General features: G+C 41.7%; 1 protein-coding gene across 1 annotated transcript in view; it reads left to right on the top strand.

Annotated features, from left to right (window-relative positions):
- The window catches only part of LOC142291659 (uncharacterized), a 1,021,181-nt gene that overhangs the window by 420,050 nt on the left and 581,528 nt on the right, over positions 1-19,603 (top strand). Inside the window, exon 65 of the mRNA XM_075336344.1 lies at positions 9,368-9,552. Within this exon, the coding sequence (XP_075192459.1) occupies positions 9,368-9,552 (185 nt within the window). The remainder of the gene's footprint in view (positions 1-9,367; positions 9,553-19,603) is intronic.

Genomic DNA, 19,603 nt, shown 5'->3' with positions numbered 1-19,603 from the left:
TGAGCCATTTAGTGATCACCTTTGCTTTATGGCAAGGTGCTCCATTATGCTGGAAAAGGCATTGTTGGGCGCCAAACTGCTCTTGGACAGTTGGCAGAAGTTGCTCTTGGAGGACATTCTGGTACCATTCTTTATTCATGGCTGTGTTTTTAGGCAAGACTGTGAGTGAGCCGATTCCCTTGGCTGAGAAGCAACCCCACACATGAATCGTTTCAGGATGCTTAACAGTTGGCATGAGACAAGACTGGTGGTAGCGCTCACCTCTTCTTCTCCTAATAAGCTGTTTTTCAGATGTCCCAAACAATTGAAAAGGAGATTCATCTGAGAAAATGACTTTACCCCAATCCTCAGCAGTCCACTCCCTGTACCTTTTGCAGAATATCAGTCGGTCCCTGATGTTTTTCTGGAGAGAAGTGGCTTCTTTGCTGCCCTCCTTGAAATCAGGCCTTGTTCAAGCAGTCTCCGCCTCACAGTGCATGCAGAAGCACTCACACCAGCCTGCTGCCATTGCTGAGCTAGCTCGGCACTGCTGGTAGTCCGATCCCGCAGCTGAAACAGTTTTAAGATACGGTCCTGGCGTTTGCTGGTCCTTCTTGGGCGCCCTGGAGCCTTTTTGGCAACAATGGAAGCTCTCTCCTTGAAGTTTTTGATGATGCGATAGATTGTTGACTGAGGTGCAATCTTTGTAGCTGCGATACTCTTCCCTGTTAGGCCATTTTTGTGCAGAGCAATGATGGCTGCACGTGTTTCTTTAGAGATAACCATGGTTAACTGAAGAGAAACAATGATACCAAGCACCAGCCTCCTTTTAGAGTGTCCAGTGGTGTCATTCTTACTTAATCATGACTGATTGTTCGCCAGCCCTGTCATCATCATGGGGAGATAAGGTATGCACACCAGTGACTATGTAAGGGGAATACATGGAATAGCAGAAACTGCTGTGTGAATACTGACTTGAAAAATCCAATAGGTATATGTAAGAGTGAAAATGTGAAAAATGGAATCTGCATTACTGCCATGAACATATGAATCAAGAGAAATTTAGCTACTGAATTGATCAATGCAATAGAGCCCCAACACTACGCCAAAGTATTTCTCTACGTTGGGGTCCCTAGCTTGTGTGTGTCCTCTCATGCAGTTAAAAAAAACTTACCGTGTATGGGAAGCTGAGACCCAGGCTATTTATGCGTATGATATGGATTGGCAATAGGTGTGGTTGGGGAGGGTTCACAAATGAAAAACAACTAACAAATAAGGAATAACGATTGGAACACCATTCTAAGTCTGAACTGGGTGCAAAAACCTAAAAAAAACATCACTATGGGGAGATAAGGTATGCACACCAGTGACTATGCAAGGGGAATACATGTAATAGCAGAAACTGCTGTGTGAATACTGACTTGAAAAATCCAATAGCTATATGTAAGAGTGAAAATGTGAAAAATGGAATCTGCATTACTGCCATGAACATATGAATCAAGAGAAATATAGCTACTGAATTGATCAATGCAATAGAGCCCCAACACTACGCCAAAGTATTTCTCTACGTTGGGGTCCCTAGCTTGTGTGTGTCCTCTCATGCAGTTAAAAAACTTACCGTGAATGGGAAGCTGAGACCCAGGCTATTTATGCGTATGATATGGATTGGCAATTGTCATCATCAACACCCACCCCTGTGTTAATGGAACAATCACTAAAACAATATTAGCTGCTCCTTTTAAGGCAGGAATGCAATGATAATAATCAAAATTTCCGTATAAATATCACCATTAAATTTCAATAAATATCAAATATACCTTCAGATAAAAAATTCGTTAGAATTAAATAAATAAAGGGAATGATGGTGCAAATATCATTAAAATTATTATTTTTATTCAACAATTAAAATAAATATTTTACAAATCCATATAAATATTAGGCAGGAAAAAATGTCCCATAAATTATAGCAGCGGTTTTACTAGGAAAAAAAAGTGCATAATGCCAAGATCACTTAAAAAGTCAATCCCTAATATATGACAAAGTGCACAGTGCAAAATTGTATCTAAATCCTATGTCAGATATAAATAAGGTTGTGGTATAATGATCCTATGTAAAAAGATTTTAACAATTATTTAAATTGCAAGGAAAATGATACCTTAAGTGATCTGTAAAAGCTCCAAAGTGTACCGCAAAGCCCCGACACGTGTTTCAGCGATCCTTTCCTCAGGGGGTGCTATAGGGGAATGTGGTTGATGACCCATTTATACTCTGTTTAATTTGGAATTGCCGTCCATAATTGTGATCATGTGTGTTCCATTACGTGGTATTCGGCACTTGTATCACATGACATCCTCACTTTGCAAGTGATCTCTGGCTGTCGGTCATGAGACGCATGACAGAGCGTCGTCATAGTAACAGACGACGCGCTATGCAAGTGTATCCATTTGCCGGCAGTCAAAGAGATCAGTGAGTGGCGCATGAGAATGAAGCGCACTGCCTGTAATCAGAAGGGAATGACATGCATTAGTAGTGTTCGTGTCCCATATGTGCACTAAACTTAATGTGAAGTGTGTATAAATAAATATATTGTAATATTAAAGTGAAGATTATAGAGATGATAAACTGTGATGGTGAGTATAGGCAAAAAAGTTATTTAAATATTATGTCAAAGTGACTGCTATTATTATTACTTGTATCCATTTGCCGGCAGTCAAAGAAATCAGTGAGTGGAGCATAAGAATAAAGTGCACTGCCTGTAATCAGAAGGGAATGGCATGCATTAGTGTTCGTGTCCCATATGTGCACTAAACTTAATATGTTGTGTGTGTGAAATAAACATATAATAATAAAGAAAAAATTACTGAAGTGATAAACTATGTGATGGTAAGTATAAATGAAAAAGTTATTAGGATGTTGTGTCAAACTGACTGCTATTATTATTACTTGAATTAATATTTATGTAATAATCTAAAAGTGAAATATTGTGTGATAAATATAGATATATAAACATTTAGTAAGAAAACACATCAAGTGATACCATAATAATCATATACAAAAAAAATAAAAAATTCTTTAAAATAAGTAACTTTTTTCTTTGCTCTAATCCCATTGTCTTTTCTTGTGTGGTCTCTTTTGCATCACATTCTCCTCGGATTATCATGTTCTTTTTAATTAACGCTTCATTTCTCATAGCCAGATTATGAATTATGATCATAAGATGCCGTTATTGGAATAATTCAGGCCTCAAAACTTCGTAATATATGGAGTCAGAATACCATAAAATAATCTATAAATAAATAAACATAATTAATCTTTATTCATGACATAAATAATTATGACATTGTTAAAACCCTGTAATAAATAATTATAAATTACCCTCCCCTAAAAGAATGTCCCGTTTAATAATCTTATAACAATCTAGATAATGATTATTGTTATTTTAAATTCATAATTCCATTTTCATTTTTATTTATAATTTTCATAGCCTTGATTAAACTAATTAATTAGCAAAATAATTAATTAATATCCGATTACCCCTAATGCCAAGATACAAATAAGAATGAACTATTTCTATGGAAAAAACCATATTCTCTCCCCTATGTAGAATCATACTGTCATTAGGATTCATAAGAAAGCTCCAAATCCAAAATTTTCGTTCAAGCCCAAAGGGGCTATGCTGCCAAGTCTATATATCCACTTACTTTCAATGCGCGCTAAAGTTCTTTTCAAATTGCCGCCTCTAATTCCCATGCCAACCTGATCAATTCCTCTTACTTTAAGAAGGCTGGAATCGGAATTGTGATGATGAAAGAAGTGTCTGGCTATAGTTTTCAATTGGGTAGGGTCTTCCACTGTTTTACCTTTTTCTATATCCCTTATATGCTCACGTGTTCGAATCCAAAGTTCTCTTGTAGTTAGGCCAATGTAAATTTTTGGGCAAGGGCATTCAGCCATATATATTACCCCTTTAGATAAGCAATTAAGGAAATGTCTAATCAGAAAAGTTTTGGAAAAATCAGCATTAGGAAACTCCCTAGCTTTTATCATATTGGGGCAAGCTTTACAATGCCCACAAGGGTAAAAACCTTTTATTGTCAACCAGTTGTCTTTTTTCTTATTTCTGTCCGGGTCAAAATGGCTGTGCACCAAAATATCCCGTAAATTTTTTGATCTTCTCGCAGTGATTAGAGGATGAGGGGACAGACATTTGTTAAGATTGGGTCACTAAGGAGTATGGGCCAATATTTTCTAATGATTGAATTGAACTCCTTCCATTGCTTATTAAAATCTACTATCAATCTTACTTCATTAGATTTTTGGATTTGGGGATTGGATTTGTACAAAAGATCATTCCTATTCGTTTTTTTTGCTTTAACATAAGCCTTGTTAATGCATTTTTTGCCATAACCCCTCTCTTCAAATCTTTGTGACAAGGATTCAGAATGTCGTTCAAAAGATTGATTATCTGAGCAAATTCGTCTAGCCCGTAAAAATTGGCCTGTTGGAATACCCTTTATCGTGGCCGGGGGGTGTGAGGAATCGGCCTTTAAAAAGGAATTGGTGGCAGTAGGTTTTCGGAAAATTTCAGTTGAAATATCCCCATTATCCATGACCGAAATGCAGATATCCAAAAAATCAACTTTCTTGCCAAAATTATAAGTCAGTTTCATATTAATTGAGTTTTTATTCAAATTCTTCATAAATTCCTTCAATTCAGGAACTGTACCCTCCCAGACAAACAGCACGTCGTCAATATACCTATCCATTGATGGACATACTCAACATCTTGAATGGGTTCGCTGGTAAAAATTTCCCTTTCCCAGGCCCCTAGAAAAAGATTTGCATATGCAGATGCACATGCCGCACCCATCGCGGTTCCTTGTTTTTGTAAAAAAACTTGTTTGTGGAAATAAAAACAATTGTGTGTCAAAATGAATTCTAAAAGCTGAAGAATCAATTCTGACATACCCAGATCCATGTTGCTGTTTCTTAAAAACCAGGAAATTGCTTTGAGGCCGTCATGATGTCTTATAGAAGTGTACAAGGCCTCAATGTCAGCCGTCACCAATATCATGTTTTCAGTCAAATTTAATTGGTCCAATCTTTGTAGTGCCATGGTGGTATCTTTTACATAGGAGGGCAGAGTAGCAACAATGGGTTTAAGAAAATAATCAATTGTTTGGCAGATGACCTCATTAAGGCCATCATTGCCAGAGACGATGGGTCTGCCTGGGGGATCCTGCAAATTTTTATGCACTTTTGGAATAATATAAAAGGTAGGTAGTTTAGGATGCAAAAGGCGAATGTGTTTAACAATTGCCTCAGTGATTAAGCTTGCCTCATATGCTTTTTCCAAAATGAGTAACAGTTCTGATTTATATGAAGTAAGGGGGTTTGATGGTAATTTTAAATAACAATTTTTATCTTCCAATAAAATATTGGCTTGTTTGATATACATGTCATTAGGCCAAATTACAATATTGCCCCCTTTGTCTGCTTGCTTAAAAACCACATCATGCCATCCTTGTATTTCCTTAAGGGCCTGTTGTTCATCCCTATTTAAATTATGTGTCCAAGATGGCTGCTTCGACAAATTTTCAATATCCCTAGTGACCATTTTAGTAAAAATGTCCACTGAAGGACAAATAGTCAAGGATGGAAATGTTTTAGATTTACAAAAAATATGTGAGGGAAAAGTACTGACCTCAGATGTTGGATTATTTTCCTCAAGAAGAGATTCCAAAATACTTAATGCCTCCATTTCTTCTCTGGTTTGGAAAGGTTCATTCGGTTTGAAGTGTAATTTTTTAAGGATTACCTTTCTGGCAAACAGGTGTATATCCTTTATGGTTAAAAAGGGATCTAGGGAGCGGGCAGGAGAAAAAGTTAATCCTTTGCACAGAAGATTATATTGAGTGTCCGTCAAATTATGTGTAGATAAATTAATTACCTTATTATGATCCCTGGCCTGCTTTTGTTTGCCCGTGTCCTTGGATGGCGGAAAATTCTTCCTTTTGCCAGTTTGTCTGGTTATTGGTCCAAAAGAGGTACCTCCTTCATAATCACTCGCGGATGTATATCCTTCTCCAACCGAGCTCGAGGAGGTTATAGAGCCTCTACGTGTCTGAAGATTTTTTTGTGGAGTTTTTTTATACTGCCAGCGAAAAATTTTTTTGTTATCGTAATCTTGAACATCACGCGAGAATTTCTTCTTTTTGTTTTGACTAATGTCCTGCTCCCACTTTTCCAAGTCTTTTTCAATCTCTTTACTGTAATTTTCAAAAATATCTTTATCCATATTTTGCAATGAAGATTCAATTTTTGTTATTTCCTCATCAATTTCCTGTAAAGCCTGATTATTATGTTCATTAATTATTTGTAAAAATTGAAGGGAGCAAGTGTTGGCAGCTTCCATCCATCTTTGCAATAAATTATCGTTCTTAAATTCAAAAGTAGGGAAAAGTTGTATCCTAAGTCCTCTGGGTATAATTTTGCGTGCAATATAACTATCTAGAGTGGTTATTGTCCACCACATTCTAGTTTTTTTATGCAAGGCATTTTTGTAGATTCTTATTGTTTCTTTATTAGACGTGGACGATTCATTAAAATTATGGGAAGATCCCTGCCCAAAGAGATCAGTGGCTTTAAGTTTCCAATTTAATTCTCTAGCCTTCATATCCATTTTCCACATTGTGGAGACGGAGAAATACTGTTATACAAACAGAAATAGAAGATAATAATCAAAATTTCCGTATAAATATCACCATTAAATTTCAATAAATATCAAAAATACCTTCAGATAAAAAATTCGTTAGAATTAAATAAATAAAGGGAATGATGGTGCAAATATCATTAAAATTATTATTTTTATTCAACAATTAAAATAAATATTTTACAAATCCATATAAATATTAGGCAGGAAAAAATGTCCCATAAATTATAGCAGCGGTTTTACTAGGAAAATAAAGTGCATAATGCCAAGATCACTTAAAAAGTCAATCCCTAATATATGACAAAGTGCACAGTGCAAAATTGTATCTAAATCCTATGTCATATATAAATAAGGTTGTGGTATAATGATCCTATGTAAAAAGATTTTAACAATTATTTAAATTGCAAGGAAAATGATACCTTAAGTGATCTGTAAAAGCTCCAAAGTGTACCGCAAAGCCCCGACACGTGTTTCAGCGATCCTTTCCTCAGGGGGTGCTATAGGGGAATGTGGTTGATGACCCATTTATACTCTGTTTAATTTGGAATTGCCGTCCATAATTGTGATCATGTGTGTTCCATTACGTGGTATTCGGCACTTGTATCACATGACATCCTCACTTTGCAAGTGATCTCTGTAATAATGTAGAGTGGTACAAGATACATTACCTAAAGAATAACCGCTGTGGTGGTAATGCGCATTACTACCACAGCGGTTATTCTTTAGGTAATGTCTAGCTTTGCTGGCCTATATTGACTCACAGTGTTCTTTGTATCTTGTACCGCTCTACATTATTTTCTGTGGAAACGGTCTTTCTTATGGCACATCGATATCTTAGGTGCTGCACTCTGACTACTTGATCCCTCTGGATGCACATTTAGGGATAGGTGCCTCTGTTGGTTTTTCTGATCGTATTGATCAGCTGGAGTACTTATTGGATGTTTATATCTTTTCAGTGGGAAGTCTGTATCAGTTCAATCCCCACTATTATGTATCTATAGTTCCGTATGTACTCCACTGATTATGCTGGTCTGTGTAACTGACATTGGCACATGCTATGGTATACTTTATGCTTGATCCCCTTGCTCAAAGGGTAATGGGTACTCCATGATGTGTAGTTTTTGGGTATGCTTGTGGTGCTGCCGCATGTGCCACTAAGATATCCATGTCTGTGGTTATTTTGTCACACAGCTTCTGATATTCCATATAGTAATGCATGTGTAATTTTTACATCTTTAATGCACTGTTGTGCCAGCTACTGTCTGTACATCTAAGTATTTTTACCCCACGACTGTGGGGATGTAACCCGTTTTTTGCCTTAACCCTTTCACCTCTTTGCATTAATTAATAATAAAAAATATTTTTTGAACCATATGATCGCCTACTCTTCCTTTGTTTGATAAAAATTAATATTTGTAGCATTCTCAAAACTTTTGGCCATGACTGTAGTTGCAAAGAAACCAAGAATCTAGAGTTTCGTCTGAAATGGCATGAAAAAACAACTGTTTCAGACATTTTTCAAAACCACTGGTTGTGGGGAAAAGGCAATTTCCCCAACATCTTGTACATACTAAAGAACCTTTCATATTAAATTAAATTGGTTTAAAGTATAGTGGCAATTTAACTCGATACATATTTATCTGATTTCATATATTTATTTAGACTATTAGAGCAGCAATGCGGTAACTGTTAATTCCAGTATTGACACTTCATTTTTAATGGAGATGTCCAATATTAGAATTTCATGTGTGGGCGATTACATACTTTGGGCTATATAATGTGGAATCTTTTGACCTTCATACAATAGGGTACCATTTAAAGAAAATCTGCCATCAGGATTTTCACTTATGAGCTCCGGCCACTACCAGTGAGCCACTATATACAGCATTCCAGAGTACTGTGTATAAGAGCCCAGGCCACTCTGTATAACGTAAAAAACATTAATATAATACTCACCTAGAGGGTGGACCGGTCCGATGGGGTCCCTGCTCTCGGTCCAGCACCTTCTCTCTTCTTGTAATCGCTGTTATCCTGCCCAGCCCCATGTACATGACTCGTCCTTCACAGAGAGGCCTCCATTGTGTTCCTGCGCATGCACACTTTGATCTGCCCTTCCTCTCAAGCTCAAAAGACATACTGATAGGGGATTTAGAATGTTAGGCTATGTGCGCACTAAAAAGTGCCTTTTTCTTAAGAAAAAAACGGACCCTCTGAAAGAATTCCGCAGCCGCGGAAAACCGCGGTGAAACCGCACCCGCGTTTTTGCTGCGATTTGCCGCGGTTTTGCCTCAGTTTACCACGGATTTACTGCGAGTTGGTCCCCACGGTTTTTACCATTATCTATGGCAAAAACCGCAGGTACCTGCGGAAAAGAAGTGACATGCTCATTAATTCTGCAGCCGAAAATCCGCGGGTAAATCCGCGGGTATAAAAAAACGCAGTGTGCGCACAGCATTTTTTCAAACCCCTTAGGATTTGCTGGGTAATGACTGCAGCAATGTTAGACACATTTTCTGTAGCAATTCCGTAGCAAATCCGCGGCAAAATCCGCGGTAAATCTGCAGCGTGCACACAGGGCCTGAGTCCCAATGGGGACATAGTTGCTGATGTATGTAAAGCTCTTCGGAATATGTTGACTCCATATAACAATAAAGATTATTATTAAATGTTTTCCAGGTAACTAATGCTGGACTGACATACTCCAAAGAAAATGCTTGGAATCTCTTCTTGCAGTTGGTGCAGCTGAACATTCGCTGGCTTCTCATTCGGAGTGACACAGGGTCCTCGTTTTATAAATGGTGTACCGAATTTTCATCGCTTTTTAATGCATTAAGCGTTTATTATGTCCCAAAATGGTCACGGTAGGTGCATATTAGAAGCTCACTATAGTTTTTCACACAAATACAACATCATATATAAATGTATGGTCACTGTTAGGAGAATTTTCACATCTAACTAGATATAGTAGTTAAGAACAATGCATTAATAGTGAGTAACATGGCCACTCCCTTCCAAAATAGAACCTCTTGTTTCCATGAATAAGGCTGAAATGAAATAGCAGACGGCACCCATGGGCAAAGAAGCGCTGTACCTTGAAGAAAGCTATTGTTCTAGTCTAATAAACATCTTTATGAATTGTTAGAGAATGATATACTAGTCTGCAATTGTGCAGCCAGGCTGCAATTCACACTGCGCATGGTTTGGGCATCATGAATCGTGTGACAGATTCCCTTTAAAGAGTTGTGCAGAATTAGAAAAACATTCCTGCTTTCCGTCACAGCCCATCACCTACTTATGGAATGTGAATGGCATTGCAGCCTAGCCCCTCACATGTCAATCAAGCTGAGGTGCAACACTACACATACCCCATAGATAGATGTGATGGTGTTTTTGGGAGAAATCAGTCATTACAGTTTAAAAAGCAACAAAAAACATGACATACTGCATGCTCTCAATATCCTACAGCTCATTCACACGTCCATGTTTAAACATGTACATGAAAAATGGTACCGGTGTCATCAGTATTTTGGACCAGTGTGTCATCCGTGTGTCCGGTTTTAGCATCAGTCATCAGTATTTTTCAAGGTTAGATAAAGAAATAAAAATACAAAGCTTTTCCTATTCTCTACTTTCAGCACACCATGTTTTTCATGCATCCATAAGGGGGCTTTACACGCAGCGATATCGCTGGTGAAAGCACCCGCCCCCGTCGTTTGTGCGTCACGGGAAAATCGCAGCCCGTGGCACACAAAATCATTAGGAGCCATCACACAGACTTACCTGTCTAGCGACGTCGCTGTTGCCGGCGAACCGATCTCTTTTCTAAGGGGGCGGTTCGTGCTGCGTCACAGCGGCGTCACTAAGCGGCCGCCCAATAGAAGCAGAAGGGCGGAGATGAGCAGCCGTAACTTCCCGCCCATCTCCTTCCTTCCTCATTGCCGGCGGCCGCAGGTAAGCTGTAGTTCGTCATTCCCGAGGTGTCACACGTAGCGATGTGTGCTGCCTCGGGAACGACGAACAACCTGCGTCCTCAACAATCAACGATTTTTTGAAAATGAACGACGTGTCAATGATCAACGATAAGGTGAGTATTTTTGATCGTTAACGGCCGTTCGTTGGTGTCACATGCAACGACGTCGCTAACGATGCCGGATGTGCGTCACGGAATCCGTGACCCCGGCGATATATCGTTAGATACGTCGTTGCGTGTAACGGGGCCTATAGACTTGTACAAGACCTTTTTCACTGGGATACCAGAAAAAAACAGACACAACTACGTGAATGTTATTAACACCAAAAATTATAATGGATATCTGTTCTATCCATGAAAAAAAATGTGCGAATGAGGCCAAAGTGACATGATTTTTTTTAACCTTTTCACGCCATGGTCATTTTGCTTTTTTTCCCTTTGTATTTTCATAGTGCCACACCATGTCCTCAGTACATATGGTAAAATACAGATCCAGATGCACACATAACTATATATAGCTATGTGTGCATCTGTGACGCCCTGGACTATCAGGTCGTCACAGGGTATTGTGCAATCTGCCCTTCTGTGCAATATCCACCTGCTCCTTGGTTACGGGTCCCTAACCATTGGCGTTGCCAAGAACAGCTAATCAAAATCCTAGGAACACTCTGCACCACACCCACCAGACACACCAGTGGACAGCCTGAGTGGAATAGGGTCGCCCACTTGAGGGGTTGGTTAAGGGGGGGTCAGGAGTGTCAGGAGACTGTCAGTTGAGCAGTAACTCTCGAGAGGAGAGGTCACGGGGAGAATAGCGTTGGAGGAGAGAGACAGTTGAGGTCAGGAGCTGGGCTCCTTGGAACTACTAGGTAGCAGATGTTGGTCTGGGCCTGGTAGAAGCTGGACCCTGGTCGCAGGGGATCGTGACAAGGGGAACGGACTGTTGAGGAGGACAGCCGGCGACCTTGTGCCATCACTGGGAAGGAGCCAGGGCACGACGGGGTACGTGAACCCTAGGTCAGGGAGTAGCTTCAGGCATCCTGTCAATTTACCCGACGAGGACGGAGCCTTCAAGATCCGTTCTCCACCCGCTCCAAAATCAGGGTACTAGCGCAACGAGGAGGATAGGACTTTCCACACATACGGTCCAGAAAATCCCAAGCGTGAACCCTGAGAGCAAGCTCCCTCAGTTAGCCATACTGGGGAGCGGGACCTGATTAGTTTCAGACTAAAGGGACCACTTAGAAGACAAGGTGCCATGGGAAAAGGTCACAGACTAACAGGCAACACCAAGAGAAACGGGACCTCAGCAGCAGCGGTGTCCAGAACTTTGGTTTACTACAGTTGTCGGTGTCGGCGTTATTGGACTGAGTGAGTACGCAAGTGACCCATACTGTCCCAACGGCACATGCATGTCACCATCACCGAGTCCCGGGGCATTTCCCCTACCCGTGGAGGGGTTAGAGACCTAGCTGCCCCCACCATTGCCACCGGGTACTCCCAGCCGCAGCGGTGGTACTCCACCTTACCACGCACCACAGATGGCGTCACAGACTTTCCACACCATCCCCTGTACATAACCCCCCTTCGTTTGAGGAGCCGCATGACCACCGGGTCCGGAGCCCTCTCGAGCCACCGCGGATCTGGATCCGAGCAGCCCGGCTGCTGATGCAGGGGTGACACACTCCTGTGTCCGTAATTTACCATATGTGTTGAGGACATGGTGTGGCACTTACTAATGTGTAAGTATTACTGATGCATATATATATATATATATATATATATATATATATATATACAGTGCCTACAAGTAGTATTCAACCCCCTGCAGATTTAGCAGGTTTGATAAGATGCAAATAAGTTAGAGCCTGCAAACTTCAAACAAGAGCAGGATTTATTAACAGATGCATAAATCTTACAAACCAACAAGTTATGTTGCTCAGTTAAATTTTAATACATTTTCAACATAAAAGTGTGGGTCAATTATTATTCAACCCCTAGGTTTAATATTTTGTGGAATAACCCTTGTTTGCAATTACAGCTAATAATCGTCTTTTATAAGACCTGATCAGGCCGGCACAGGTCTCTGGAGTTATCTTGGCCCACTCCTTCATGCACATCTTCTCCAAGTTATCTAGGTTCTTTGGGTGTCTCATGTGGACTTTAATCTTGAGCTCCTTCCACAAGTTTTCAATTGGGTTAAGGTCAGGAGACTGACTAGGCCACTGCAACACCTTGATTTTTTCCCTCTTGAACCAGGCCTTGGTTTTCTTGGCTGTGTGCTTTGGGTCGTTGTCTTGTTGGAAGATGAAATGACGACCCATCTTAAGATCCTTGATAGAGGAGCGGAGGTTCTTGGCCAAAATCTGCAGGTAGGCCGTGCTATCCATCTTCCTATGGATGCGGACCAGATGGCCAGGCCCCTTGGCTGAGAAACAGCCCCACAGCATGATGCTGCCACCACCATGCTTGACTGTAGGGATGGTATTCTTGGGGTCGTATGCAGTGCCATGGAGTCTCCAAACGTCACGTGTGTGGTTGGCACCAAAGATCTCGATCTTGGTCTCATCAGACCAGAGAACCTTGAACCAGTATGTCTTAGAGTCCTCCAAGTGATCATGAGCAAACTGTAGACGAGCCTTGACATGACGCTTTGAAAGTAAAGGTACCTTACGGGCGCGTCTGGAACGGAGACCATTGCGGTGGAGTACGTTACTTATGGTATTGACTGAAACCAATGTCCCCACTGCCATGAGATCTTCCCGGAGCTCCTTCCTTGTTGTCCTTGGGTTAGCCTTGACTCTTCGGACAAGCCTGGCCTCGGCACGGGTGGAAACTTTCAAAGGCTGTCCAGGCCGTGGAAGGCTAACAGTAGTTCCATAAGCCTTCCACTTCCGGATGATGCTCCCAACAGTGGAGACAGGTAGGCCCAACTCCTTGGAAAGGGTTTTGTACCCCTTGCCAGCCTTGTGACCCTCCACGATCTTGTCTCTGATGGCCTTGGAATGCTCCTTTGTCTTTCCCATGTTGACCAAGTATGAGTGCTGTTCACAAGTTTGGGGAGGGTCTTAATTAGTCAGAAAAGGCTGAAAAAAGAGATAATTAATCCAAACATGTGAAGCTCATTGTTCTTTGTGCCTGAAATACTTCTTAATACTTTAGGGGAACCAAACAGAATTCTGGTGGTTTGAGGGGTTGAATAATAAATGACCCTCTGAATAAACTTTTCACAATTTAAAAAAAAAAAATAAAAAAAGAAATAACATTCTTTTTTGCTGCAGTGCATTTCACACTTCCAGGCTGATCTACAGTCCAAATGTCACAATGCCAAGTTAATTCCGAATGTGTAAACCTGCTAAATCTGCAGGGGGTTGAATACTACTTGTAGGCACTGTATATTTATTTGTGCATATATATTATACTTATACATTAGTAAGTGCAACACCATGTCCTCAGCAGAAATGGTAAAATAAAATAAGAGTGGACAATGCCTCTAAGGCTGGATTCACATGATGGTATGGCATCCGATGCGAGTGAATCGGATATGATATGCTAATGACCCTGTGATCAGATCACGGCTGTGGAGGAAAGGAAGGGAGCTGCAGAGGAGAAGGAGAAATTAATCTCTCCATCTCCTCCATTGCCAGCTGATGAGATTATCGCATTGCACTCGGATGTTATCCGAGTGCAGTCCGATATTTCACTCGCACCCATCGACTGGTATGGGTGTGAGTGACATGGCTTTCGCTGACAATCACAGCATGCTGCAACTTTTCGCTCATCCAGAATGAGAAAAAAGCTGACCCTCTGCTCTCCCTCATTGAATAACATTGGTCCGAGTGCAATGAGAGATTTTCTCACATTGCACTCGTCTGACTTATATGCTCTTGTGAGCATACCCTAAGGGGTACTTTGCACGTGGCGACATCGCAAAGTGATTCACATCCGGCGCCGGTAACAACGTCGCAACGTGTAAAGCCTAGAAGCACCGATAAACGATCGCAAAAGCGTCGTAAATCGGTGATCTGTGTAGTGTCGGTCATTTCCATAATTTCGCTGCAGCGACAGGTACGATGTTGTTCCTCGTTCCTGCAGCAGCACACATCGCAGTGTATGAAGCCACAGGAGCGAGGAACATCTCCTTACCTGCGTCCCACCTGAGGAAGGAAGGAGGTGGGCGGGATGTTTACGTCCCGCTCATCTCCGCCCCTCTGCTTCTATTGGCCGCTTGCCATGTGACGTCGCTGTGACGCCGAACGACCCGCCCCCTTAGGAAGGAGGCGGGTCGCCAGCCAGAGCGACGTCGCAGGGCAGGTAAGTACGTGTGGAGCTGCCATAGCGATAATGTTCGCTACGGCAGCTATCACAAGATATCGCATCTACGACGGGGGCGGGGACTATCGCGCTCGGCATCACTACAATCGGCTAGCGATGTCGCAGCGTGCAAGTACCCCTAAGACTCTGACCCTTCAAATCTCTAGTTGTAATTTCAATTACACTGCTGTAGGGCTGTAATGCACTTGCTCCTTCATTCAGCGGACCAGTGGGGATTAAAGGAGGGTGCTGCTATAATTTAATAGGGCCTACAGAAATGTAAGCAATGAGTTCTTACTACATGACAGAATTGAACTAGTCTATACCATGGATGACAGCGGAGAATCCACATGATTAACAGCAGAATGTCGCTACCTCTTCTTAGCCTTTAGACCCCTTATTGCCTGCTAGTGCAACAGTTGCACCCTGCTATAGGGTCATATTTTTCCTAAGGTTAATTATCCACTGCCTGTCAAGAAGGAAGCAGCACAAGCTGTAATACCGACGTGATGTGCTTCAAAGTCATCTATATATAGAGAAGAAATGTCACACAAGATAAAATTCATCAGATTCTATAATGCCTAAGCAAACAGAATTCTTGCTCCAGGTCTCCTAAGAATATTTTTTTTATCTAAACACACACACAAAAAACAAGTGTTCAGGCATAAACTTTTATTTTATGTAATAGCTAGAGGGAAATAAAAACGTACACATAACATCCTCTTCCAAAACCCATCGACCAGGCTGAATCCACAGGGAAGGAAAAGAGATTAAATTTACAATACAGACTGCAGCTGTGTTACCCTGGTTACCTGCCATTCTCTTCCATAATTAATAAAAAAAGAGTTGGTCGGGTCACATGATTGCCTGGCATTGCAGTAATACTGAAATATATTTCATTGCAGTATAGGCATTCTCAATTACTTGTACAAGTGTCTTGACAATTTAAAGAGGGATTTAGTCATTCTACTCTTACCCATCAATGTCCCAATCATACCTGGTGTAAGTAAATAAACTGCCTGGCGCTGGGGTTAAAATGGCCACAGCAACCCTTTATTAAATATTGCACACACAAATCAGGGACAACCACAACATTGGTGCCCCAGAGCATTGTAAACATTACATGAAAATAAAGAGCTTATATGTCTGGTCCAGAATCAAACCTCACAACAGTATGAATATCCCTGGCCGCAACACACCAGCCCACGGGTGAGGTGTTAATATCCCATAATTAATACCCCTACCCATGCAGGACCTACACCCAAAAGTTACTTTGGCCTGTAACAGAAGCCACTATTCCCCATTATCCAGCCTCTAAACAGATCAACCATCCCTCCACAGACCTGGCCACTTGACACTTTACTTGCCCTAGTCCCGTCAAACCTCCAAGGCTTGTTCAATTCCATCCTTCAAACCCAACATCCATAAACCAATGCCAATTGCACTGAGATGAGCATCGTCCAACCTCAAATGTTCCATCAATGGTATCTCCAGCGCATTATGTCTTACCACTATGCCACCATTCCTAGCAACAAATAGAACCACAGCCTTATTAACTTTAATTCTGGCTTTATTAATCCACTGACTTGCATAGCTACATGTAAGTTGCACTACGATGTCCGATCAGATAATAACAATTTCCGTATAGAAAGACCACAACCTCAATAGATCAGACATTATATCTCAAATCAATTCACAAAACTATCTAAAGAGGGCTTTACACGCTGCGATATCGCTAAAGAGATATCGTCGGGGTCACGGTGGTTGTGACGCACATCCGGCCTCATTAGCGAGATCGCAGTGTGTGGCTCCTCTGAGCGACCGTAAATGATTGCAAAACCTCCGTCCACAGGAAAAGGAGGAAGGAAGGAGGTGTGCGGCATGTTCCGGCCGATCATCTCCTCCCCTCCTTTTCTATTGGGCGGCGGTCCAGTGACGCTGCTGTGACGTCGCTGTGATGCTGAATGAACCGCTCCCTTAGAAAGGAGGTGGTTCGCCGGCCAGAGTGACGTTGCAGAGCAGGTATGTGCATGTGACGCTGCCGTAGCGATAATGTTCTCTACGGCAGCGATCACCACATATCGGCCATACGACGGGGGCAGGTGGTATCGTGCTCGACATCGCTAGCAGTTGCTAGCGATGTCACAGCGTGTAAAGCCCGCTTAACTCCAATTTCATTGCCTCCTACATGTAACATCAGCACGTTTGGTGGTCGGTGCACTGTGCAATAGTAGGAGAAGTTTGATAATACCCTCTACCAATTCATATAGCAGATTCCAAGCCATTTGATCAATGCCAAGGACCTATCCTGCGCAGGTTGCTGGCCATCAGGACGAACATCAGCTTTCAATGCCCCTCAGAACACATAAGAGTGCCCCAGGATCTAAATTAAGAAAGCACCTATGATAAAACAAAACAGTTAACGCATAAATACCTCAAATTTGCCATGTATGAATGAAACAACCATTTAGAAACCAGAACAGTCCCTTAGGAATCCACCAAATGAGGGTAAATATAAGATGGATAATGAGATGATTCCCAGAGCCCGATATGCCAAACCACCTCATCCTGCAAACCCCAGCATAAAGCCTCAGTCGCTGCCCCAATATGAAAGGAATGCGATCCAAACTCTTCTGGCTTTCTCACCTAAGCGCAAGAAACATTCCTTCAAAACTGTAATAAACTGATATTTCAAAAGAGAACCATCCATATGCCTCAATGATATCTACAACTTGGGAAACCTCATTGAACATTCATAAAACATTGTTAAATCCCTTAAGTCTTGTAACTTAAACAAAAATGCTAATATTACCAAACTTTGCATCACTGCTGACACCATGGAAGAAACAATCCTTATAAGAAGAATCGACTTCTCCAGTAATACCAAAGTCCTCCCATTAATCCCAAAACTTTTGGTATCAAAAGTAGACTCAGTCACCAATTGCTTAATTATCCCAAAAACTACATGTTACCAGATTCCACCACCAGTGCTGAGACACTCTGCTCCCACTTCGTCCACCCATCTGTGCTGCATGGCACAAACAATGCGCTTTCGCCCTGATTAAATAGAGAGCAATGTATCAGTCATGTAGAATGTATGGCAGTGACAACTGCACTAATAAAGTAAAACTGTGGCCCCACAGTAAAGCAAACATTATCCTTTACTCCATAGCTCTGAACATTGACTTTAATTAGGCTCTCACCATAATTTTCAGGATCATGGTATTCAGGGAAGGAAGATCAAGTTCTGTGTTATGGAGTGATGTAGCACCACTAGTCATGCCGGAAACTCTGGTCTGGCTGCCTCTTATTGACCTTTAACAGAAAATGGGCAATTTTCATCTATACATTGCATGGTATGCATATAACTTTGCCTAATTACACAGGTCTGCAAGGGTAAAATTGCTTGAAAACTAAGATGTGATTTTTAGTTACTTTTGCTCTTTGAACTCAGTAAAAATATCAACAAAATTGGATTACGCATAGCTTTTTTCCCAAATGCTGACTCCATAGGGTTTTTCTTGCACGATACTTTAACCTCTTTGCATGACCTTTGGTGGATGATTTTGGTGTCTGATTGGTTACAAATTAATGAATGCTGTGCTATGATTGGCTGTAATGGGCAGAGAAGATTTTCTTAATCCAGCTTCCAAACAGTGTGGTGGTGTCCATAGCATACAATGATAGCATATCTTTCATTTTACCTCAGCAGTAGAGATGAGCGAACCAGCCGCGGTTCGGCTCGAGCTCGGTTCGCCGAACCGAGGTCCCGTTCGAGTTCGGTTCGGTGAACCGGTTCGGTGAACCACTCGAACCAATAGGAAACAATGGGAGGCAATCACAAACACATAAAAACGCATTATAAATGTACACATACAGTTAATAAACATTGCCATAACACTTACCGGTGCCCACGATGCGTCCTGCACTCTGTCTCCTGTCACTATTCCTTCCGATGATCGCTGCATCCTCCCAATAACCAGCACTGACAGGACCTTTCATGACGTTGTCAAAATAGTAATGTGACCAGTCACGCGGCTATTATCTCATTGGCTACAGACTGGTCACATGGCTTTGACGTCATGTCCTGTCCTAGGTCCTGTCATTGCACTCTCCGGTACACGGTGCACGTTTGTGTATCGCCGTGTACCGGCGACATGCTCTAGCACACGGTCGACTCCCCGTTCTGATTCCCCGTTCCGTTAGGGACCGGCTGACACAGCCGGTCATTAACGGAGATCATCGTTGCCATAGCAACGCAGTTAGCGGTGACGTCACCGCTAACCGCAGCTCCGGGAATCACATGATCGGAGCACCGTTGCTATGGTAATGCGTCTGTCAGCGTTACCACTGTTACCGCAAACAGCCAGCAGCACTGATCACTCACGGAGTGAAGGCTGCACGGGAAGCAGCGTCATCCCCCATGCAGCAGTGATGGAGCAGAGCTGCATTTGTTGAACGAGAAAGACAGAAGACCATAGATAGTGGAGGGCTGACAGTGAGTAATAAACATGGATTCTCTAATGTTTCTGTGTATTTATTTCTATTAAAGTATTTTTTCTCTGTGTGGTGTCTTTTTTTAACCCTATATTGGAGATTCTTAATGGCCGGGTCAAACGTGCCTGACA

This window comes from Anomaloglossus baeobatrachus, chromosome 2, assembly GCF_048569485.1.
Source record: "Anomaloglossus baeobatrachus isolate aAnoBae1 chromosome 2, aAnoBae1.hap1, whole genome shotgun sequence".
NCBI lineage: Eukaryota > Metazoa > Chordata > Amphibia > Anura > Aromobatidae > Anomaloglossus > Anomaloglossus baeobatrachus.
This window is presented reverse-complemented; position numbering and strand designations above follow the sequence as displayed.